The 26,101-nt window shown below is 47.5% G+C and overlaps 1 protein-coding gene across 1 annotated transcript; it reads right to left on the bottom strand.

Annotated features, from left to right (window-relative positions):
• Window positions 1–13,718: 13,718 nt before the first annotated feature.
• LOC147956784 (nuclear pore complex protein NUP98A-like) lies at window positions 13,719–14,473 on the bottom strand. The gene has a single exon (XM_087533048.1). The coding sequence runs from the start codon at window positions 14,395–14,397 to the stop codon at window positions 13,804–13,806; it is 594 nt and encodes a 197-aa protein (XP_087389174.1). The 5' UTR covers window positions 14,398–14,473; the 3' UTR covers window positions 13,719–13,803.
• Between the last annotated feature and the right edge of the window lie 11,628 nt (window positions 14,474–26,101).

Consider the following 26,101-nt stretch of genomic DNA (forward strand, 5'->3'; position numbering starts at 1 on the left):
TTCGTCTAGTAACAAAACAAAATAGCCTACACACTAAATACGTGGCGAAAACAAAGTAGGCCCGGGCGGCTCTGTCAAATCCCATAACAATCGCGCACGCGATACGTGGAGAAAAAAGTGGCGTGGGGATCGAGGCGGCTCCGCTCTATCCCATCCGATTACTGCGGCCTCCCCCGTCCCGCACGCTTCCTAAAATTTGGATCCCACAAAATCTGCGGGTAGCGGAACAACTTGTCAGACCAAAGATCTCCTCCGCACCGTCACTCGAAGCCTTTCAAGTAAAGAAACTCACTCGACAAAAACCTAAGAATGGATCAAGGCGACTGGAAAGGAAGTCACTGCCATCACTCAGGTTCATTGATCCGAAACAAGAAATGCTCACGGCATGAAAAATGAGTCGGAGAAGTGCTCAATCCCTTTCCCACTCAAACCTCGATCCATTCGGGGGCTAATGATGAAGCTATGTACCTAGGGTAGGGTCATGGACCTGTCCAAACTGACCTACCCAAGGACATCTCCAGAAGAAATCATCTTTCAATCGACTTGGAGGTGTTCCACTCGACAGACTTGAAGATACTCGACCAAGAAGCAACCACTCGACCAAGACCAAGCCACTCGACAGTCGGGAGACCTAAAGGCACTCCGCATGCTAACGGTCGGTTATTAAGTAGCTTTTATGGTCATCATAGCACTTTATTACTAGTGTTACCAGTAACGCCCTGCCTTAATGTACATTGAACCCTTTGTAACGTGGGCTGGCTGGGGTCCTGGCGCACTCTATATAAGCCACCCCCTCCTCCGAGACAAGGGTTCGCACCCCTGTAATTCATACACGCATAATCCAGTCGACCGCCTCCGGGCTCCGAGACGTAGGGCTATTACTTCCTCCGAGAAGGGCCTGAACTCGTAAACCTTGCGTGCTTACAACTTCTCCATAGCTAAGATCTTGCCTCTCCATACTTACCCCCCTACATCACTGTCAGACTTAGAACCACGACAAAAGGAGCTTTCAATGATATAATTTTCACATTGTGCATGTAATGTACTATTAATCTTGTCAATAATCAAAGGCGGTCTTAAAAAACGCATTAGGCCCTATATAGATGGAAGGAGGGAGTAGTAAACTAGCATGAGATGTTTTCCCTTGTTTACTACTTCGAGGAAGGTCACAAGGGGGCAAAACTTCCACAAGACCACACAATTTCTTATTATTCCTGAACCATTTGATTGGAGCTTCTTCGAAAAACCTAGTATGTGGCACTGACCCTTCTAGTTTGTTGTATGACACATCCATGGATAAGAGACTGGTCATGCTTTGAAATGATGGCGGGATGTTGTCGTTCAGTGCATTGTGAGAAAGATTCAAGGCTTCAAGCATACCAAGACCGCCTAACAAACTTGGAATAGAGCCAATAGTTGAATTGTCACTTAGATCCAACATATCTTGTAGGTTTACTAACATCCCAAGTTCGATAGGAATTGTACCATTTAGGTGATTGTGGCTCAACTTTAGAAAGTGAATCTTTAGGCAGTGCTCAATTGATCTTGGTATTTGCCTAGTTAGGTTGTTTGATGACAAATCTAGATACTCCAAGATGTTCAGTGATCCAATTTCTTGTGGCATATTTCCCTGGAGCAAGTTACCAGAACAGGCTCAGGCTAAACAACATCGTTGCGTTGCTGATTTCTCTCGGAATCTGTCCTTCAAGCTCGTTTGATGAAACATCAAGCATCCCCAAATGAGTTAATTTCCCTATACTTGATGGTATTACTCCAGTTATATTACTGTTTGATGCACGTAGCACAGTAAGTTTGTAGCACTCACCCCAAAGATGAGATTATCTGTCGAACGATTTATTTGAACTGACATCACTATAGAGAAGATTTGGATAAGCTCCCATCCCGGTGATATCTCCTTCAAGGTTATTTCGTTCAAGTCGAACCCTTACTAGGCTCTTACAACTTAGCAAGCTTGATGGTAAGGGTCCAACCAAGTTGTTGCCAGTAGCAGACAAATGTTGGAGCTGACCGTCCAGTAGCAGACAAATGGTAGTGGTAGTAGAGCAGGAAGGAGATGTTGCAAGTGTTTTTTGGTGGACTGCGTTGGGTTGCTGCCGTCCAGATTAAGGGCTCGGCGGGCCTCGGAGCGCCGACTACAATCAGCAGTTCGCACCTACATGTCCTCGCCACTTCATCCGGCGAGGAGCCTGGCCCTGAGCTTGGGCTCGGCGGTAGGATCGCGGTGCCGGCACTGACTTGGACGACATCGCTCTGGCGCACGCGCTCAGAGCTTGATCTCCAGCATGGACATGGCGGTACGTGACCACAATTCTAATATGGGCTGCTTTAGTTATTTGTAGGTCGTATATAAACTGAGCCTGATCTCTGGATTTACTAATTAGCCAATACTTTCTGTCTCAGGGTCGTCTTGCGAGCCTGGTCTTGTACACGGTGCTACTCCAACGCGGAACATCTTCCCTGCTTAACCGCCCTCCGGCCACCCCGCCACCCTACCGCCCGCCGGCTACCCTGCCACCGTGCCGCAGCAGCCACTTAGCCGGCGGGCCGCGCAGGCCTCGTGCAGGGCACTGAGGAGGATGCCGCAGTGGCCATGGTGAAGGCCATGCTCGATGGCGACGCGGCGGGCCGTGCCGGCCTCATGCAGGTCACCAAGGAGGATGCCGCAGTGGCCATGGTGAAGGCGATGCAGAGGTAGAGCAATGTGTTAATATGAGGGGGCCAATGCCCCCCCCCCCCCACAGCTAATTTGAACCAATTTTTGAAAGAAAAAGGGAGGGCTTACATGGGTGTAAATTGCAAAAAATCATCACAATTAGGGACCCTAATTCCGAAAACCACTACCATTCAGATTTTTCTTCAAAAACCCACCATCTTTGTGATGACAGTTTGCAAAAAATGCTGATCGGTTGATTAGAGCTGTTTGATGGAAAAACTGACAGCTGGGTCCCTCCATATATGATGATGTGGCATGAAACAACTCACAACATTTGATTCAAATATTAGGCTGGTGTAGGGCCCACCCATCATTCTCACTCCCACTCCTCTTCCTGCTCTGGTCAATACTAACACACTCGTCATGAACGCATCGGTGCCCTCGCCATCGTCGTCCCAGCCATGGGTGCTTGCCAGGAGACTCGGGAGAGCAGGAGAAAGGGAGGCGGAGCTCACCAGGAGCTTGTAGTCGATGCAGAGGTGGCAGGGGAGCTCGGGTTTCGATGGCTTGGAGCGTGGCGGCTGCTGCCGGAGCTAGTAGGGTGATGACGGGAGGTAGTAGGAGGTTGTTGGGCTCGTCGTGAAGATGCCCTGTGGCACTGGGGTGTTGATGCAAAGCATCTAGTGGACACGGCGAGGTCTGGCGCTTGACTTCCCGACCAAACCGAGCTTCGCCTCGCCGAGTGGGCAGGGGAGAGGGCGCGCTGGAGCTCAGCCTCGTTGGAGCGGGATGGCGTGATGTGTGTGCCTGAATTTTGCTTCTTAAATGTAAACTTAATCACCTAACTGTGATAGTGGCAGGGATGCATATGAGAGAGGCGAAGGTTAGGGTTTTGGCTCCTCCATTCCTGCTAGTTGGATCGGTGTTCCACTCGGCTATGGCACCCTCTTGGAGAAACATGGATGTGTGTGGGGGGGGGGGGGGGGATGGGGGGAGCTAGCTACCATCTGGTTTGGGTGGGGCAAATTGTTTGGTTTTGGTGGTTTTGGTACCAGGGGGGAGTTGAGACAGCAACGATGACCTCTCTACTAAATAAGTCCTCCTGGCTCCACCTCTGTTCTGGCATTGTGATGTTTGCCAGTGCCGGGAAGTGAATGGAAGTGGTTCTTTGCCGTTTGAATCTTCTTGACAGGGGAATTTGTTGATTATCAACGACCGTCGCCACCTCAGCACTTATCATGCAGCAGAAGCTAGGAGCAACATGAAAATAAGAACCCAAGAAGTTGGTTGAATATGCAGACTGAGCTATGTGTTTCATGGCCATGATCTCTTAATGATTGGACTTTTGGTTGCTCTAATGTTGTCCTAAATTTATGATTATTCGTTGGTGTTCCTCTTGGAGTTCAGGCACCTAATGAGGTATCACATTCGTGATTGAAAAAGGTCAATTTATGTTTTTGGACTGATCACCTAATTATTATTATCTCATCGGTCGGATGTTTATCAACAAGTTTTCTTATTGTGCTTCGTAATCATGAAGTATTTTTTTTCAATTCAGGTATGCATTGCAGCGAATATTGTTCTTTTACTATATTTATAGACCAAGTGTGCTCACAAGGAGCGCTGATTGAGTGACAGAGAGTTGAATGACCTTTTTTTAATATTATGAAATTGTATTTTGGTTGAAAATTGAAAATATCTCCCTACTCTTACATATTTGTGCTTTCTGTATAATTGTAACTCTTTGGAATACAACAAGTATGTGTGTAGATGATATATGAGAACGTGTTCCAGAGGCTGCCCTCATGTTTTCCGCCTTAAATTGTTTATTGGAATGTTATTACTTTTTTTTCCAGCCAAATGTGTTTGGTGAGATTTTTTTTTCAAATGCATAAACAGGTCAACGACTTATAGCATAACATCTGCCAACCTTCACCACTCAATATCTTTTTGTACAATATCTCTTTATTGACTAAAAATTCCACTAGATGTTTTATTGCGATGAAGTGTAATAATGCTCAAAAACATTATTGGGAGCATATAGTTCTGCAGCAACGCGCGGGCAATCATCTAGTTAATATATATGACCTTGCCAAGTATAACTTTTTTTGAGGGGGTAAGACAACTTTATTCATCAAATTCCACAAGGAGTGGGATACAACTTGGGTTATGGGGTTGGCCTAACCAAGTATGCCGCCCCGGCCCTCTACCAATAGCAAGCCAAGCTAAACTGTGTGCTTCCTTATTGGCTGCACGACCTTCAAAAGTAAGTTTACAAAGAAAGGCACTTGACCGGGTAATAATCTCCCTCACTATTGAACCATTCTTCCCCATGCTGGTGTTGTTGATGTCCAATATGGCCTGTTTGCAGTCCGACGCAATGAGCACATTTCGTAAGTTCAGATCTTCCGCTAGAGCAAGGGCCTCTCTAAATGCAATAGTTTCCAAGATTAAGGGATCGTGCAGTCCGGCTATTACTAGCGCGGAACTTTCCAGATAGGCTCCATTGTGATCTCGGCAGACAGCCGCTGCCGAGCCTCCCCTGTCCGCTCGGACTCCTGCATCGACATGAATTTTCGCATAGCCCGTAGGCGGGGCCTTCTGGCGTATGACCGGGCCGGCCATGCGCCCCCCTGCAGCCCCTCCTGTGATGGTGGTGGTTCCATTCTCGGACAGGACCGAGAGCTCCTGTATGAATCTTCCTACAAACAAGTGAGTAGCTCGAGGGGTTTGAAAAATGTGCTCATGAATGGCTTTGCGTCTAGCAGTCCAGATAGCCCAAAGTGTCACCGCAACCTTGATGAACTGATCATGTGATAATGAGTCAATGAGAGTAAACATCCACTGTTTTGCCTTTGTCTCATTAGTATTCACTAGTTGACTGGCTAGCTCATCATCGGCCAATGCCCAGGTGCACCTTGAAGCTGTGCAATTGATGAGGGAGTGTTTCCAGGAGTCTGGAGCTCCACACATTCCACACAATGGTGAATCCGCCATATGTCGATGCGCTTGAACGTCTTCTGTTGGAAGTGACTGTTTTGAGAGTCTCCATAGGAACATTCTAATTTTCCCGGGAACTTTAATCTTCCAAAGATTCTTCCATTGCTGCTCGTCCCCTACCCCTATTGATGGTCCGGCGGTATTCTCCAACCACGCCTCTCTACGATGGCGAGTCGCTACCAGCATGCGATAAGCCGACTTAACCGAGAATATCCCAGTCCTTTCAAAGTTCCAACTCCAAAAGTCACTCGCATTCAATGTGCAGATAGGGATCCTCATGATAGTTTTCACGTCCATGGGCAAGAAGACTTGCCTGATCCACTGCGCATCCCATGTCGCGCTCGTATGATCAATGATCTCAGAAACCAGGGTCGGCGGGTTGTTAACCAAACATCCGTATGGTCGCAGCATCTCATCTCTTGGCAGCCATGTATCCTCCCAGATTGAAGTGGTCTCTCCATTGACAATTCTGTGGATGAGGCCTTGTTTTAGTGTGTCCCTTCAATCATCGCTCTCCAGATTTGGCTGGGGTGACCACCCAACGTGGCTTGTAGGATGGTTGTGTTAGGAAAATAGATGCTCTTTAGGATACGAGCGTTGAGTGCCTCCGGGTTCTGCAGGATGCGCCATGCTTGCCGGGCTGACATGGCGAGATTGAAGAGCTCGAAATCCTTAAAACCTAGTCCTCCCATCCCTTCCGGTTGTGTCATGGCTTTCCACGAGACCCAGTGGGGCTTTCTTTTGCCATCTTTGCATCCCCACCAAAATTTTCTTATGAGCATATTGAGGTGTTCACATAAACCTCTCGGGAGCTTAAAACGGGACATAGAGAAAACCGGGACAGCCTAAGCAACGGCCTTCACCAAAACTTCTTTACCTGCTGATGACATTGTGTTTGCTATCCACCCTTGCACCTTGCTCCACAAATGATCTTTCAAGTATTTAAAAGACCTGTTTTTTGAGTTTCCCACATCTGGGGGCATCCCCAGGTACTTCTCATTTAAAGTTTCATTAGGGACATTCAGAATATTCTTGATCTCCATTCTGTCGTTGTCGGGGACCCCTTTGCTGAAATATATGGATGATTTGGCAAAGTTGATCCGCTGGCCCGACGCTTGGCAATAACTATTCAGTACCAGGTTCACCTCGTTAGCTTCATTACTATTTGCCTTACAAAACACACCGGTGACGCCGACGGTGCCACTTGCAAACCATCAAGATTGAATGACTCACTTTTTAATTTTAAAAGGCACACGTGTGTGCGTGAGGGCGGCCTGGCGGCCAGCCCGTGTGCGTGTGCGCCCGAGCGGCCTTGCGTCGTGTGGCACTTTTCTCAGACCTGTTCGCCGGATCATCCATACCTGTATGTGTGATGAAGGCGAGCAGCAACCTTACGGCAATATGATCTGTGTGTAAGCATCCTCTATGTCTGCGGCCACACTGCCGGACGGTCTTGCGACCCTTATGTGTACCTGTGTATAATGACCATGAACCTTACTTTTTTCTTTACCTGAGGCTGCGTAGATACGTGACCGGCCGGCCGGCCAGCTCGACGGAGAGAAACGGGGGAGCTTTTATGTATGTTGAACTGCTCGGGTGTGTATGAATAGAGCGGCCTTGCGGCCAGCCATCTCCGTGTGTAGCCTGCCGGCGGCGGCCGCGTGAGTGAAAGCGGCCAGCCGGCGTGCGTGTGCCTCGTGCAGCCTGACGGCAGGGTGTGTGCGCCCGTGTGCGTGCGAGCGCGTCAGGGCTTTGTATAGAGAGGGGCTAGGGCTTGCACGAAGCACGGCGCATCGTAACGACGCCGCCGATTTTCAGTTGAGCCAGCCCGCCGCTGCCTAGAAACATGGACCAATCACTTATCCATCCAAACCGTAAGCTCGAGGCGTAGCTTATCCAGCTTCCTGCCTGATGGACCCAAGTGAGACGCGTGCATATGCCGCTCCAGAGATTAGCAAACAATTGCTCAAACACTTAAACATCGTGCCAGGTTTAGGGTGTTGGCCGGAATATTTAATTAATATATTCAGGATTAAGCATGGTAACTAGCATGCAATGCATGCATCCGGTTATGGCTCTTTAGTCCACACTAGATAGATAACTAGTGCATCAAGAATGGCCATCTTGTGAGCCTTGCTAGATACATGTAGGCATGGAGAAGCTTTCTCTAATACGTGCACATGCAAAATACTATTACATTTGTTCTTCCGAAAATGATTAGGAAAAACATTATGCAAAATACTTCCCTAGCTCATAGATTCTTCGGTGCGACAAAATCTCGTCAAACAATATGGATGTTCTTCTTCAGGCTGGTTTCCTTCCTTCCTTCCTTGGGTTTCCATGTTGATGTGTTTTTCTTCATTTCAATTTGTAAGCAGTGCAGTGCAAGTGCAAAGACCGGAAGGAAGGACAAGGAGAGAGCCCTCAACTTTATTTTTTTTGTCTACTAATGATATGATCCATATCAGACTAGTAAGATAAACTAGTATTAACTAGACGACATATGGAGAAATGTATGTTTATATATGTACACTGCAGGTATTAATAAGATTATACAACGATCACAACAAAAACCTATCTTCCAACTGCAAATTGCCTCGCATTGACCATGAGGTGTCAAAATGCATGTCTGACTCTCAATGCTCGACGTCCTTGCCGAGGCGTTGACACTTCTCAGCGATGAAAAGCTTGCCCATGGGCATAGTTTCTCCATGGACCCATCTGGTGGCCAGTCGACTAGGCCTAGCTTAATTTCGTAAAGCTTTGGCCACAATTTTCTAGTCACTGTGACCAGAGCCAAGGGGTTAACTAGGGAAGAACCTCAAATACAGTTTAACATTCTAGTTATCTACCGGAGCTCCATTGATGATGATGATGGTGGTGGTGGTGTTGTTAATTATGTCTGTCTTCTGAGACCAGGGCCTGGATTGCAAACTCAACACTCCCGCGACTTCATCTTTGTGGACCTCGACTCGACTGTGGCTACCGGCGAGAAGTGAAGGCAATGGACAAAGAATATACAATATTTGTGGACTTCATCCAGTACCTGCTTTGCTTTGTTTGCCTGTAATTGTAGTTAGTTTTCTCTGCTTTGCTCTGCTTTTTGAACTCTGAATACTTGCATGTCACTTCCCCTATTTTGCTCTGTTTTCTGAACTATGAATATTTGGCTGTAGTTTCAGGCCGACTCGAGTCGATTTGGGACCCCGGGACGGACGGAGATGGTGCCTGCCTCCTCGGGCTAATGGCAGCTGCTATCCATCCCCTCTTTATATTAACAAGGAGAATATGGAGTAACTGCACACGAGCTCATATGTGCTCGATATCGTACGCGTTCGTGAGTGCGTGGAGATGTGGGCCAATTTTTTATACGGTGCAGTTAGGACTGCGGGAAAATGCCTGGTGTACGAGAATACGTACGTGTCAGACCTGGGCAGTGGGCCAGTTCACGGGCGGCCATCCAGCGGCGACGGACAGAGCCGTGGAGCAGAATCACAAAAGTCTGTTTGATCCGTGGCTCAGAAAATTCGCTTTCCGTCAAAGGATGGCAGCCGCGCCTTGAATGCAAGCACAGGTTCCCCAGCGCCGCAGCCATTTCCAAGAGGGGGAGCAGGAGAGAGGGGAAGAACAGGTGACCGACGAGCCATGGAGTTCCTCATGAAATCCAGAGGTATGCCGCTCCGATGCGATTTTTTCCAGCTTAGTGTGCGATTTGAAGTGTGTAGGTGAGACAGCTGAGTCCTCTTTGCTTTCTCTGCCACAGATCCACTCTGATTGACTCTAAAAAAAAGATCCATTCTGATTGAGGAGGCAGGGAGAATCTATTGCCGAAAGGTTCGCCGGCGGATGGAATGAGGCGAACGGTGATGGAGGGGACGCTGCAGGAGGGCACGGGTTTGAGCGGCGACGGGCGGATCTGCGGGGCATCAGGAACGGCGGCAATGAGCGGTGAAGGGCAAATCACAGCTCGGGGCAGGCAGGAGCAGTAAGAAGGGACAACTCGCCGATGGGGAAGATGAATCCCCAGTCTCCTGGGTGAAATAAGAAGTGAGGAAATGGAATTTAAATTTGAACACTGCTATTGAGACTTTCACGCTGTGTATGGTCTTGCATTCTTTCTTGATTTATTTGCCGGTAGAAATCGATGGTGTGATACGAATTGGTGTGATTGGTGGTTGGTTTGTACTGCTAGTTTAATCTGTCAGTCCTGTAGTATCCATGGTGTTACACTGGATCAGTGTGAAAGGATGACTGTTTACAGCTGCCATGAATAATTTTAAGAATCGAATTTTAATCTGTCATGCATTGTTGCTTGTGTTTTGTCTGCTAGTAATCCATGGTTTAATGTATCAGTTATCGTAGTCTTAGTTGTAAATTGTTGTTGGTGGATTAAAATGATTCACAAAATCATCTGTAATCCATTTTAGGTTGCAAATTGGTGCCTCTGCCCCAAGCAAGGCACCTTGCCAAACCCATGTCAGCGCCTTTGAGAAGGCAGTGAGGGTGTTCGTAGAAAACCTGACTGGAAATGTTTTCACTCCAATGCTGGGTACTACTTTTGACTTGGTGGGCAAGCATATGATTTCTACAACTTGTATTCCTGGGAGAAGGGGTTTGAGATTAGATATGGGCAAAGCCAAGTGCATGTAGGAAATTGTCTACGGATGCTCGGTAAGGAAAGCCATGTTCCATAGTAGTCTGTGTGTTCTTAGGCATCGAATTAGATTCATATTATGTGAAGTGTGAGAATTTTGAAGAGATTGATTATGTTTCCAGGGGAAAGCCGGTGTCGAAAAGACAAGGTCCTGTCGGTGTGAATGCCCAGCGCTGATAAGGCTGTTACGGACAGAGGACAATGTGTGGTATATCGCAGAGCATCGGGAGAGTCATAACCATTTGTGAGCGGAGGCTTAACGGGAGCAGTGACATTTAATAGCTGACAATGGTGGGCCTGTGTGCAGTAGAAAGTTAGATATACGCGACCAAATACAGGGTCCTATATAGCTGTCGGTGCGAATCCAGAGGAGAACCATCGAATGGGGATAAAGAGCACATATGTGCTCGGGCACAGATAGGCACTTTCGCACTAGACTTTATTATTTAGATACGGCGCCGAATCGACAATTTCAGGAGTCCTAGCAAGCCACATTCCAGATACCCAACACTTGCAGATCAATCAGCAACGACTCCACTCGAGCTCAGGGATAGGATGGTGCCGGCGCAGGGCAACCGTTCACTCGCCACTTCTCCGGCATCTATTTCTTTCTCGACTCCTCTGCTCCAGAGTCCTGAGAGACCCCCGTGTGTCAGTGGCAGGTGTGCTCGCACGAATTGCTGCGAGGATCCGACGGCCGAGGAAACTCGGTTGCTGCTCTCCATGGCTCTTCTATTTTCTCTCTTTCAGGGAATCCACGGAAATTTGGAGTACCATTTCGTGACACTATCATTTCTCTCTTTCAGGTAATCACCAAAGCACTCATGACACTATCATTTCATGTTTCATCAGCCAAACAAAAATGAAGCTTAATTTTTGATTTACTTAATGTTCCATTAACAAAGCATGCATGAAAGTATATAGTTACCAAAGCACACATGACATGGTGTGAAGATTTTCCTCTGGTTTCTTAACAGAGGAGTCATCCTAACTAGAGATAATCTGGCATGACGAAACTGGCATGGTTCCAAGACATGTGTCTTTTGCCAACATGACGAGTCTATTAAACACTTATTTTTTGAGTGTAAGTTCGCTCTGGCAGTTTGGGCCATAGTTCAAGTAGCTTCGAATCTATACCCACCACGTAGTGCACGGAACATGTTCGGCAACTGGTTGCGGGGTATTGATAAACAATTTTCTGCACATATTCTTGTGAGAGCGGCGGCCTTATGCTTGGCACTGTGGCTTACCAGGAATGATGTGATTTTTTAATAACAAATGTGTCTCATCTCCTATGCAGGTTATTCATGTGTGTACACGACTTGGTCTATCCTGCAGAGGCCGAAGGATAGGGACCTTTTTATGATGGCGTCTACATGGCTGGAGCGTACGGCCAGGGAGGTTTTCTACCCCATGGATGGCGGTGTGACCTACGGATTGAATCTGCCACTCTTTAGGCTGGACATGTTTTTTTGATTGGCATTGTATTGAATTATTTTTTGCTTTTAGGGTACTCTGGACTTTTTTGGCTATGTGCATCTAGCTATGCAGAGGCCGGCTTTCTTTCGTTGCGATTGTATCACTTCGATATATCTATTCAATGAAATGTTCTTTATTAAAAAGAAGATGTTCCTGGAATTAAATTGAAGCTGGGTTGTTTGTAATAATTTTTTTGTTTGTGCCTGAGGTAGACTGAATTTGACATGACACCCTTGCGGCCAGCCATCTCCGTGTGTAGCCTGCCGGCGGCGGCCGCGTAAGTGAAAACGGCGAGCCGGTGTGCGTGTGCCTCGTGCAGCCTGACGGCAGGGTGTGTGCCTCCTTCTCATGTGCGTGGAGTTCTGCCTTTATATATAGGCAAGGAGCTAGGGCTGGATGCTGCGGTGGTGCGGTTTTCTGTTAGATGAACGCGTCGCTCGCAAGATACGCGCAGGTGATGATAATCCATTCAAACCGTGAGCTTAAGGTGCATGCTTATCCAATTGCTACAAACCAGACGTACCCGATTTATTATGTATTTTGCTGGCTGTTAGACGGGCCCAAGCAAGACGCATGCATGTGGCTTCAAAAGATAAGCAACACACTTTAAACAACGTGTCAGGCAGATTAGAGGGCTGGCCGGAATATTTTATTCGTGGAGAATAGTACTGAGGAGTACTCCTACGTAAAAGCACTCATGCTAATGCTTGTGATTGCATGGCCTTTTAATCATCATCTGAATGTAACATAGTTTTGACCGATGCATCACTGTCAAAGATAATCAAGCTCGTACATGTATATTTTTCTTTGACCGTAAACTTGTATGTTTGATCATCATATATGGCCAACTAGGGATTGTACAAAATTTCAAGGATTTTCAATGCGGGATATAGAAACATATCTCTCTGTAGCACCATGCTAAGTACTCTATGGTTTGGTGCTTTAGCAAGTTTATTGATAGAAATTAATCGTTTATTCCTAGATGCTTTGTCATTCCCTTTGTTTCAATTCTAGTTATTGCTATGGGAGGGATAGATTTCTTTATGATATAACAAAACTTTATCCTTTTTTCCTAGATGCTTTGTCATTCCCTTTGTATCGGAAGGAAAAGGAAAGAAAAGGTGGATTGGGTTGAACCCCAGAGTCATGAAAAATTTGGTAAACCACATTTTTCAAAAGAGTAATTCAATTTAAAGGGGTGACATCGCCAAAGTCGTCGATCTCCTCCCCAGGCTTGAACCGCAGCTAGTCCTTCTAAATCCACAGGGTCGAGGAGCGTGATTCACGCACCCGATCAGCTCCTACGCGCATGGAGCGGATCGCGTCCCATGCTTCCTATGCAGTTTTCTTGACGACAAGGGTGGAGATCAGTTTTGGCGGCACCACACGCAGAATGGCCTCCATCGCCGACCGATCTTCCGAGTAGTCGACAGCACATGTCTTCACGGCGGTCCATAGGTCTCGTGCCTGCAGAATCACCTGTATGAGAAGGGACCAGTTGGTGTAGTTGCTCCGTGTCGGTATCGGGGTCTGCGCGGAAGACAGCGCCGTGTCGCGGAAGGTGCGCGCCGGCCATGACATCGTCAGCAGACTTGGAAGGGGTGCTCTCATCTCCCTTCTCCGTCTCCATCTACTTGGGCGTCGGAGAGATAAAGGCTCTGATACAAATTGATGTTTGTGAACCTGAAGACATACACTTGAACGAACACTGAAATTTTGTGTGTTGTGCCTGTAAGCGTACAACTTTTACCTTTGATTGATAGCAAATTTAAAGAGGTTGTCAGGGCGTCACCGTACCCATGATCGAGGTCTAACCCGTGCCATCCAACGGACTCAGATTGTGGAGGAATACCGTGACGCCGTCAAGCAACTGCTCTGACCAGGACGCGCACGACACGCATAGGCCGCGAGTTCGAGCTCAACTACAAGTCTTTTGAATTCAAATGAAAGCGGGAAATGATACATGATTGAGAGGGGCAGCTAGATTAGCTGACAGCTAGAAGGAATCGACCAGGCCAGCTTCAGCTTCAGCAAAACCATAGGAGCTGAAATGCTTCACCTCGAACAACCACACGCCCTTGACAGCGTCAAAGGAGATGAACTCCACACCCTGCTCCTCTGATTTCTTCACCAGCATCTGCTTGAACGTGTCCACCCTCGGACCCTCTGTATACAGCCCGCCCGTCTCCCTGTTAACACACTTGATGTTCAAGAGAGTCACCACAGCAGCTTTGTTCAGGCCCTCACCAACCGCAGGTTTCTCGTTATCGTCCTTGTACACAATCACTTCACGGTTATTGAACTGCACGATCGAGTCCAGATCAAGGCCCCTCACATCAGTTTCCCCCAAGAATTTTATGCTGCCATAGCCTTGACGTCCGACAACAAAGTCTCTCACGTGACGGCAGTATCCTGGTTCAGCACCTTCTTTGGCGGCAAGGTCTTCTAGACTAGGCTCCATGAAGTAATCTGCCTGGGAGAGCTTAGGCATGAGATTCTCAACAGAAGAAGCATTCACATGGTCATGGTCATGGTCATTGTCATTGCGGTGGTTGCCGTTTTCCACTGAATCAGACCGAGTTGGTGACATGGCAGCCTTGTTGCACCAGACAGATGACAGCAAGGAAAGTAAACCACACGCCCACACCCGCCATCGGAAAACAACATTTTTAAATATAAAAAAATCAGAACAAAAATTTAGCATGTCCATCTAGACATTCCATGCAAAATATATATTTTTTATGGTTTGTGTAGAAAAACGAAACTATCTCATGAAAAGCCTTTTTTTTACATTTAAATTTTACCCTTTTTTCACGCACGACATAAAAAATGTCGGTTTTTCATGAAACCACTTCGTGAGCGCATAGAACATCAAGATCTATACGTGAAATTTTTGTCCCGTATTTTTTCACATTTTAAATGTGTTTAAAATGCATTTAGAAAACCAGGAGCATATGGTCCCGTGTGCCAAAACGTCACCCCCTAACTTTGTATGCCTGACTAGCCGATTCAAACACTGACTAATTACTGGCTTTCCGCATGGACAAGTATATATGTTCTCACGTCACATACAGACTCTTCATCGACCAACCGGCTGGCCAGAAGAAGAAAAAAAAAAGGAATTTGTTGAATTCAGACTAATCATACGTTCTGGTTCCCCATGTATATAGGTCTATAGGACACATTCGATAATTAAGCATCGGCGTGCATGGAATCAGATTAATCTATCAGACTAACTCATAATTAACACGGGTTGATGGCAAAAGTAACTGGAAGAAATTAATCACCCCGAACAGGACGAACTGAATCACTGACGTTCAGTGACGAGTAAATTAATTGGGTTAGGGGTACGTACTCTGAGGAGGTTGGCCATGCGGAGGAGCGCAGCGTTGAGGTCTAGGGTGAGGGTGAGGGTGAGGGATAGCAGCCTGGCGCCCGTTTTATAGCCCACTCGCGTCCCTTGAGGCTAATTAAACGAGTAATTTGTAGTAGGTGGGATATGGAGCATGCTCCCATGCGAGATCTTGATGATGTTATATATATGCTAATGATTGATGGAAAAAACTCATCGTTTCGGAACTAATCTTGTTATTAGCAATATACTCCTCCATTAGTAAATATAAGTCATTTTAAAGATTGTAATATATAGTACATACAGAGCAAAATGAGTGAATCTATACTCTTAAATATGTCTATATACATACCTATGTAGTCCGTATTAAAATCTTTAAAAAGACTTATATGTTGAAACGGAGGGAGTAGTTGGAAGACTGCGGCGGTATGCACGCACAGAGATGCGACCAGGTGTGTATATAAGCTGATGGTCTGGTTCAGTTAAGAATGATTGTACGCAGATGCTACTCCATCCGTTCCAAAATAGATGACTCAACTTTGTACTAACAACTTTAGTACAAAGTTGAGTCATCTATTTTGGAACGGAGGGAGTAGATGAGAGGATATGCTCGTATGTAGACATCTCTATGTTGATCCTTGGGATTTTGTTGGACTACAAACCTCGGTACATGCGTACAAGGGCAATGTGTCATGTATTTGTCAATTGGCATACCTTTGATTTTTTTTTGATAGATCCCTGCACGGTGCCATTTTCTCCTAAGGAGCTATGTGTAATTACTTTTTTCGTTAAGGGTGATTACTTATATTGGTTGACCGGTCTTGGACATTTTGGGCAAAAGGATTAGCAAACTGGCCATACACCACGAGACGTTACAACAACAACTAGCCAGAGCTGTAACCATATTCAAACAGTTTGAAGTTGGCTTCTAGTGTAACAATAATGTAAAGGCAAGTTGGTTTTTGCGTAGCTGGAACCCAAGACTAGCTCGAATTTTATCATGAAAATGAACGTAGGGACACAAGCAGGCATCTGCACCGGACGGAGCTATAATTAGTTAGCAGGTGTGATGTTGTGAACCTTCCTTGATCTATTTAATTTAATTTGGCCGCCACATTGTTCAGTCAACATGACCACCACATGCACTTTGAACAAATGAGTGAGTTTGTCAATAGAACTAATGCTCAATCAGTCCAACTAATCCACCAACTTGGATGGCTGCATGCAGTGCAACTTGGGTCAGGTATTGTGCACTACAAAACATTGAATACCAGCAAAGGTATCAGAAATTCGTTATGGGTCATACTACTATATGATACTATTATCTAAGTCGTTGGTCCACATAGGGATCGGTGCACACTGTTGTATATGCTTGAGTATTTCGGTGGGAAACAACATTGTCGAGCAGTGCCACTGCGCCTTGTCAGGTAGCCATTATTGTTGGAGCCGACCATGGTCTTCTACGGTCCCGACATTTGCTCATCTTCTTGGACCGGGTTCTTGTTTCGTGGATGTGTGTGGTGGACGTGAGTAGTGGGAGTAACATAACTAGTAACATAAGCAAAAAAGATGATGTGTCATGTAATTAAAGAGGAGAGAGACAAATAGAGTAACATAATAGGTTACCATCACATAGCGGTTTCCAATACAAAATGAGTCTACAAAGGAATAAATGAAGACATGTATGTTACTACACCTATGACACTTCCCACTATGAGACTAGTCACAATGGGAGTAACTTAACTAGTAACATCACACATTTCAATACAAGATTACTTATGTGGCAACTAATTAATGAAGAGAGAGGGGTTTGTGGTAACTTATTAGCTAGTTACTGTAACATCACACATATCAAGGCATAATAAATCTATAGCCTAATAAATGAACTCTTTCATGATACCATTCATATGTTACTACCCACTATAGAGATAGTAACATAACATATGTATGTTACTAGTCTAAGTTACTCCCCACTATGACCAGCCTAAGCCATCCAATCCAATTTATTACATCGTCCTTCTCACACACACCCTAGCAGCCATTTATCCCTCCTCCCTGCACTGTTTCCAATTCACCGAACTACAGCAATGGCGACATCTTATTCTTGGTCTCTCATAGCAGTGAACACGGATATGCTCCCAATAATCCCATATCCTCGCACCGGTCGTCAAGTCTTGCCAACATATCCACCGGTGGCAAAAAGGCTGGCCCGAGTTCCCCCCCCCCCCCCCCCCCCCCCCCCCCCGGGTGAAAATTCAAAAATATTCAAAAAGAAAAAGAAAGACCGGCTTACAAGTGCATCTTGTGGAGGGTAAGATCTTGAACCAGATCTCTCCTTTTCCGTTGGTAAATTCATTACCTGCCTCCATCAGTGTGTCCGTGTAAAGGCTTACTCATATATTTATTAAATTCCTCCTTCCCCGGACAAAGATAAGCTTCCATTAAATGTAAAGCATGTGCTTATACCTTTGCTGGTATTCAATATTTTGTACTGCACAATAGTTAATCGACTTAGTAGGTATTCCCTTTGTAAAATAAGTGTCGTTGAAATTAATGAATGTATCTATTTATAAAATACATCTACATACATCCATTTAAGTGACACTTATTCTCATACAGTGAGAGTATATTTTATTAGTGTTCAACGTCGTCCTTGAGGGGCGGCGAAGAGCTAGTTAGCGCGTCTTAGTAAACAACAACATTATTGTTTGATGCTACCGACTACCTTGGGCAGGCACGTCTTGTTCAAGTTGGTGTCCATGACCATTGCTCAAAGGTAATCTCCGGTAGCGCACCGTGTGATATATCTTTCACAGACGATTATATTTTAAGAGAAATCCTATATAAGGGCACTACCACCGAATAATCTTGAATGGACATGCGGCTACACGCTGCCGTTATCCAGTCCACACACTATCTCGTGATGCATGCACTTTTAATACGCTCTCGTTGTATAATGAATCAAAACTCTAGTATAAACATATGTATCCCGCGTATTCTCACGAAGCTAACACGGCAGATGTGGGGCCGCAGTGCAGGAACGCGGTGTCGAACGTCTACTTGCAGGAAGCTGGTGTTTGACACGAAAAATAATAACAAACAATGGTGGTTATGGTGTTATTATCTCTCTACGCGCCAGGGGAAATAAATATTACGGGCGTGCCAGTGTACTAAGTACATAAATAAAATTAAGGAAACTTGTATTTTATTAATCTCTCATCGGAGAAACAAATTACATGATCCCTTTACATAAGCGCTCAATGGCCTGCTAGCTCGGCCAATATGACTTCGGCGATTGTGAGGTTCTGGTTCACGGGGCCTCGGAAGGCTCCTGATTAATTACGTCCGCGAGCCGGAGCCGCGAACCACCTCCGATTAAGCTGCTGCAATGGTCGTCGTCTTCAAGTCTCGTCTTCTCCAAGTGCTCGGTGTAGACGATGGTGATAATGCGGTGGAATAGAAGAGTGGAGCGGTACGTCCGTCGCTCCGGCGATGCTTAGCCACATCCCACCGACTTGTCGATGTCCGATGAAGAAGATGTCTGGCTTCGTCAGCTCAGACAGATGGGCGGCCTTCGCCTCGTCGGTGTCCGGCCTGGTGGTGTCCGCCTCGTCGATGTCGGACATGGTATGTCTTGCCTTCGCCTCGTCGGTGCCCGGCAAGAAATGGGTAGCTTCATCGGAAGAAGACATGTCGGTGAAGTGGCTTCGCCTCGTCGGAGCTTGGACGGGGTTTGGGGAGTGTGTTGATCTAGAAGTCGGAGTAGATTCAAGTGTCGCGGCGTGGCGGCGTTGCTTGAAGATGATGACAATGCGAGCTCGTCGATGTAGACCTCAGACCGTCGTGCCTCATCGGTCTTGTCAGTGTTGGAGTATAATTTGTTGTCGGGATGGCATGGGTTGTGCTCGGTTTAGACTTCTCGACGACCGGTTACTTCATCAGGGTGTTCAAGGGGGCTACACCTTGCGGGAGTAATTGTTTGGGGAGACCGGCGTCAGTGTAAAATCTAACGCACGCTCACATGGGCGTGGCCGGGGTGGTTGGCGCCTCGCCTCAGGTAGACGCCGAGTATTCGGCGGTCCGCCAAGACAAAAGGGGCCGCCTCACGAGGCCGTGGAAAGGTGGCGATGTAGAGGCCGCGTCGCCTTGGGCTGGTGCTACGCAAAAGTGTGACCTGTGCACCGGCGACGCTACGGACCTGTACGCCAAGGACCTATTCAACATGGTAGGTGCACCTCCCCAAGGAGGGACCGGTCTTGGGTGAATCATGGTGAACCATGTTTCCGCGAATGTCGTCCACTTCAAGAAAGCATGGCAAAAGACCTGTACGCCGGTGATTTGTGTCGCCATGGACATGTGCCCCAAGGACCTGTTCACTATGGTGGATGCGCCTCTGGACCTATCGCCGGCGACCTGCTCGTCGAGGCCGCGTACCTCATGAAGGAGGAACCAGTCTTAGATACATTGTTGCGGCTACTAGTTCCACCAAGGACCTGTACCCTGTGATGGTAAAGGCGAGTCTCGGGCTGCGCCGTTAGCGAGCTCCGGCTTCGTCGCACCGTCTCCTTCAAGAACGTGGTGCAAAACCTGTACGCCTGTAATCTATTCACCATTGACCTGTATGTTAGTGTACCGTCGGCGATACACCTGTTTAGCATGGTCCTGTTCGCCATGGACCTGTCGCCGATATGGTAGAACATCGGGGCTAGCGCCTGGGCTTCGTTGTTCGACAGCTCCGGCTGCTTCCGAACGAGTCATATCGATTTGGAGGCTCCCTTGGCCGACTAGACGGTTTTGTGCTTGATGCATGCTGACTGATGGATGAATCTACTGACGGATGTATGTCTGCGCTGGTGAATGGCGGCAGCCTTGTGGCGTCTCTCTCCCTGTGCGTCTGTCCCGATCTCATCAATGCTGCCACGAGGGCGCATCTCCTCTTCGTCTTCCGTCCCTCAGCCTCCATCAGCGCGTACAGCCGCGGCCTCTACGTTTCTTCTGGATGTGGGGCGGACTCTGTTGTCGCTCCTCCCTGGGGCTGAAATGAGAGATAAAACAGTGATGAGATTAGCTATATAGGCATGTCGTTGACAAAGAAGAATGCATGGGTTGATTGTTGATGTAGCGTGTGGCGATAAGCACAGCTTCTTTTAATTGTGTGCAATACTTGAAGGCAAAAAATATTTGTGCATTTTGTTCATGCACGGTGGGCTCCGAAAAAAAAGTGACAAAATGGCGTTGAACAAATGCCCCCCACCGAGTCGAGTTCGAGCGCAAAGCGAACCGGACTCGGGTCGGTGAAAATTCAGTTCAACAAAGGGGTGCATAAAGGAACAAAAACCATGCAGCCTTAAGAGAAGGAAAATCCGGGTGCCATAGGTTACCTGGACTTTGCAAAATCTGTTAAAAAAAACAGCTGGAGATCTTCAAATCAGTTGCACGCGAGCGGCATGCTTACCGGTAGGCTTATTCCATTATTTCATGCATATGAAGGGCTGCACAGTGGCGCGCTGCGCCTCTGATGACGCACGCCGCAGCCTCACCAAAGCTAGTATCGAACCGTCCTTTGTATGCTAGGGTTGGGAAAAACTCCGCATCGGCTCACCCAGAGTTCTCATGGCACGGAGTTGATGTTTGTGATACAATAAACTCAGCAATTCATCCTGCCATCGGCATTTCTTCTGAGCGATTTTTTTTTTACTTGCTCTCGTAGCACCGAGGCAAAAAACACCAAAGTATGAACCAATATGAAGTTGGGGTCACATACACCTATCCTTTTTCTTTTACTTCCTCTCACGGAGAGAACCATGCAGGAAAAATAAGGCAGATAGATGCCCGACTCCCATCATCGAGCCCAAGGAATATGAGACGTGCAGGAGCAGTTGCAGGGTTGATGTAAAGAAACGATCAGCCTACAACTCGATCGGCCATCTGCGTCTCTTATGACCAAATAGTATTTTTAATGATTTTTTTTACTCGCTCCCATATCATCGGGGCGAGGATAGCCAGGAGTATGATGTAGTACAGTCAGGGCCTGGGTACACTTATCTATTTTCTTTGAACTCGCTTTCAAGAGAAGAGCTGAGAAAAGAAATAGCAGTTGAATTCCTGACTCCGGCGACGTGAGCATCTGCCATAATTAAACTAATTTACATATAGATGTTTCATCTTTGCCAATGCTTCCTGCTACGTATTCCCTCATCCAGGACAAAGACCATGACACTTGCAGGAGCAGATATAGGTCAGATTACCATCGGCATACATATATACACTTCTCCATCTTGCATGGCTTGCTTTCTTAGAGATACATGTGCATGTATCTCGTTATTAGCTCAAGGGAGAGAGATGTCGATGCTGTGCAGCGCCCCTCTAACAAGGATAGATCTTGGCGGCCGCAGTCTCGAAGGCCACAGTGGCGATGGCCCCCGAGCGCAGCCGCGTGTATAGGTGTTCCCAACCATCCTTGGCGTTTAGAACACATAGGAGGTACACCCAACATGGAGAAGAGATCATGTGTGTGCAGAATAATGCAAGCTAATTCGCCACACATGATTTTGATGCGAAAGCTTGTTGCGACCATGTCACAGCTATAGTGCCAGCCAACAAGACAACTTTACAGCATCTTCATTCGACAGCGACATACCATGCTTTGCCTTGAAGAAAATTTATCAGTCTAGTCGCAACCAAAGCTACCGTGGTGCCAGCCGACTAAACTGAAGGGTTTCACAGATTCACGCTGGCCGCACTGGCGCGTTGCACTGCTCCCGTGAAGTTGGCGCATTGATGTAGATGAGCCACCAGAAAGCCATTGATGGGTCACCTCGTAATTGTCAAGGCAACCCCAAGATGTTGGGTCGATATCGAAAAAATCTACACCGGTATGTCATCGGCGTGACCATAAGAGAGAGTGCCGGAATAGACATCGGCTCGCGTCGTTGTTGTTGAAGATAAGGGTGCCTGTAGTACCGTGGCGGTGTTGTAGGAGTACTGGTGCTGCTACTACCAGTGCTAAGAACACATGTTGATGTAGACCAATAGTACGCCAGAATATCATCGGCGACATAATAGACGCACTGGGGTTGCTGCCCCCAATGTTGGTGAAGTTTGTTGGTGTAGATTATTCGATGCCGAGATGTCGTCGGCGATGTCACGGACACACAGGTTCGCTGCCCCCAATGCCGATGGGATGTGTTGGTGTAGAAAGCTCTATGTCGGGATGTCGTCGACGACCCTGTGAACACATGAGTGTTAACCCCCAATGTCGATGGAGCAGGTTGGTGAAGCCAAGACGCTGTCGGCTACGTCGTGGATGAACTTATGCAATTGCCCCTAATGTTGATGGAGTATGTTGTCGACGACATTGTGGACACACGGGTTCGCTGCCCCTAGTGTCTGTCGTATATTGGAGTAGACAATCAAATGTCGGGATGTCATCGACATTATCAGGGACGCAATTTTGTTGCTGTCCAAATAGCCGTCTTGTCGGCGCAGGCTCAACGTGTGCGCCATTAACTAGTGCTGGTTGCACTGATGATGAACAAAAGAGTGCATGCAAGCATATTTATGCAATGTAATGTCATAAGAAATGAAGTATTTCTTAGATTGGATGAAGATGTTGGCCCTCTTGATAATCACCAGCTATAATGTGTCATCAATAAAGGCTACCAAAGGGCTTATCATCGGCGACCGTCGAAACGATCATGACGGTTGCAAGTTAAGAATTGAATAAGCTTCAGTGTATGTGTATGAAGACGCCGTGCTTCAGATATGTCTCTGACATGCAGTAGAAAATCATACCCTAGCCCATCATGGTATCGAGAAACCCCACAACTCGATCAAGCCCCCCGCGCAATGCCTCAAGAACCCAGAGACTTAGGTGAGGTTGATAAGGGTGATGGTTTTGGGATAACAGCTTGGCTATTTTCTCTTCATGCATTAATGAGGGGTGGTGAATGGCTATCTTCCGCCTTCTTTCCAGTGGTTCCCCTACCGCTCAGGATTGCCGGATTTGCTTCTTCGAACTTTTGGGACTTTTTGATTGCTTCTTGGAATTTCAGGTTTCCTCTATTGTGAGGATTGCTTGCATGGGCTGGCTGCATTACCCTGGACTTCATGAGTATTTTTTTCACTTTGAAGATTTGCTTGCACTTCTTCGGGGATCACTTTCCACACTTGTTCGGGGACCCACCTTCAGAACTTGGAAGACAACCATTCACCTATGTGTACTAAGAAAACCCTCTGGCACTTTACCTGGGGCTTTTGGTGGCACGACCCAGGGTTGCCATGTGGCTACACACTGAGCCCAACTTGTGTTGGGTCAGGTAGCCCTTTCATGATCTTTTCCTATAGTCTTCCATGGAATGTGAGCTTCTGTGAACTTGAGACATGCCGGGAAACATGATGGGCGCGGGGTCTGATAACAGAAGTGCCCAAGTAGTCTTCATCACTGCCTCCAGAAGCATACACTTGGCACGTGTGGTGCATTATGGGTGTGGGAGCCGCTTCACTTGCAACACGGCACATTGTGCCGCCCGTCAACAAGCCCTCGGGTAGCCAATTTCTGAAACACCAACATGAAATTGTGAGAAAAGCCACCATTTATGCTCAGAGTTGCCTTGAATCATGCCAAGAGGTAAGAAAAATGTGATGGGTGCGGTGTAAATTGAAAAGAGAATGCAATATGAGAAGGCTATATCCGTCATAGCTCTTCAAGTTGAACCTGCGCCTGGTGAAGATGTAAGCTCAACTTTTCACCATCACGCCAAGGCACCAATAGGTGAGAGGAGATGGGCCCATCAGGTTTGGCTAATATTGAGCGTGTGTTGAGAATGACTTCGTTACATATGAAAGATCATCTCATTTTATATAGGCTTCGCCGACTGGAGCTTATAGTCAAGGTTAATGAAGCGCCTTCGCATGTAGTGGCCACCTCAAGAAATGCCCCCAGCACATTGGGCATGAGGTCGAGGTTGCCAAAGCCAATGATGATACATGGATTATTTGTTCAACCATCAAGAATGCCTCCAAGATAAATGCAATGTCTTGGGTACTTGAAGCGAACTGCGGCGCCTTCTTGCCATGGCCGCGCAATATTGGAGGAAACCTGTGATCGGGGCATATTGAAATTGCACCAACAGTTCTCCATAGAATAGTAACCCGAGTTGGATCACAAATGGGTTAATTGAAGCCTCCTTAAGAGATAGGGCATCGGGAAGAATAACCCGAGTTGAGAAATGTCCACACCATCTTGTAAGTTGGAGAAGAGCCAGAAGACGAATTCGACGACCATTGTTGCGCGGCAAAGATGGGAGGAGAACCAGGTCCCACTGGGCGTGCCATTTTGTTTGACACAAAAAGTAATAACAAACAACGATGGTTATTGTGTTATTATCTCTCTACACGCCAGGGGAAATAAATATGCGGGCATGCCAGTGTACTAAGTACACAAATAAAAGATAGGTAAACTTGCACTTTATTAATCTCTCATTTGAGAAACAAAATTACAAGCTTCCATTACATAAGCGCTCCATGGCCTGCTAGCGCGGCCGATATGACTTGGGCGATGTGAGGTTCTGATTCACGGGGCCTCGGAAGGCTCCCGATTAATTACATCCGCGAGTCAAAGTCGCGGACCACCTCCGATTAAGCTGCTGCAATGGTCGTCGTCTTCAAGTCTCGTCTTCTCCATGTGCTCGGTGTAGATGATGGTGATGATGTGGTGGAATAGAAGAGTGGAGTGGTACGTCCATCGCTCCAGCGATGCTTAGTCACATCCCTCCGGCTTGTCGATGTCCGATGATGAAGATGTCTGGCCTCGTCAGCTCAGACAGATGGTCGGCCTTCGCCTCGTCGGTGCCCGGCATGGTGGTGTCCGCCTCGTCGGTGTTAGACACGGTGTGTCTTGCCTTCGCCTCGTCGGTGCCCGGCAAGATATGGATAGCTTCATCGGAAGGAGACATGTCGGTGAAGTGGCTTCGCCTCGTCGGAGCTTGGACGGGGTTGGGGGAGTGTGTTGAGGTAGAAGTCGGAGTAGATTCGAGTGTCACCGGGTGGCGGCGTTGCTTGAAGATGACGAAAATGCGAGCTCGTCGATGTAGACCTCAGACCGTCGTGCCTCGTCGGTCTTGGCAGTGTTGGAATATTTGTTGTCGGCGTGGCATGGGTCGCGCTTGGCTTAGACTTCTCAACAGCCGGTTACTTCATCGGGGTGTGCAAGGGGGTACACCTTGCGGGAGTAATGGTTTGGGGAGACCGGCGTCAGTGTAAAAACTAAAACGCGCTCACATGGGCGTGGTCGGGGTGGTTGGCACCCCGTCTCGGCTAGACGCCGAGTGTTCGGCGGTCCGCCAAGACAAAGGGGGCCGCCTCTCGAGGCTGTGGAAAGGTGGCGTTGTAGAGGCCACGTCGCCTTGGGCTGGTGCTACGCCAAAGGGTGACCTGTACGCCGGCGACGCCATGGACCTATACGCCAAGGACCTGTCCGCCATGGTGGGTGCGCCTTGTGGGTGTAATAGTTTGAAGAGACCGGCGTCAATGTAAAAACTGGCGCACTCACATTGGCGTGGCCAGGGTGGTTGGCACCTCGTCTCGGCTAGACGCCGAGTATTCGGCGGTCTGTCAAGACAAAGGGGGCCGCCTCACGAGGCCGTGGAAAAGGTGGCATTGTAGAGGCCGCGTCGCCTTGGGCTGGTGCTACGCCAAAGGGTGACCTGTACGCCGGTGACGCCGTGGACCTGTACTCCAAGGACCTGTTCGCCACGGTAGGTGCACCTCTCGAAGGAGGGACCGGTCTTATACTGTGTCGCTACAAACACTGGTTCGACCAGAGACCTGTACGCCGTAAAGGGGGAAGTGAGTCCCGGGTCGAGTCGTCGCTGAGCTCCGATTCCGCCACCCCGTCTCCTCTAAGAAACATGGTGCAAAGCCTGTACGCCTGTAAACTGTT

This window comes from Triticum urartu, chromosome 7A (assembly GCF_056163025.1).
Source record: "Triticum urartu cultivar PI428250 chromosome 7A, HENAU_Tu73, whole genome shotgun sequence".
Taxonomy (NCBI): Eukaryota; Viridiplantae; Streptophyta; class Magnoliopsida; order Poales; family Poaceae; genus Triticum; species Triticum urartu.

What these genes read in the sequence shown, in the direction of transcription:
- LOC147956784 (XM_087533048.1), bottom strand. Translation starts at nt 14,397, where the DNA reads ATGTCACCAACTCGGTCTGATTCAGTGGAAAACGGCAACCACCGCAAT.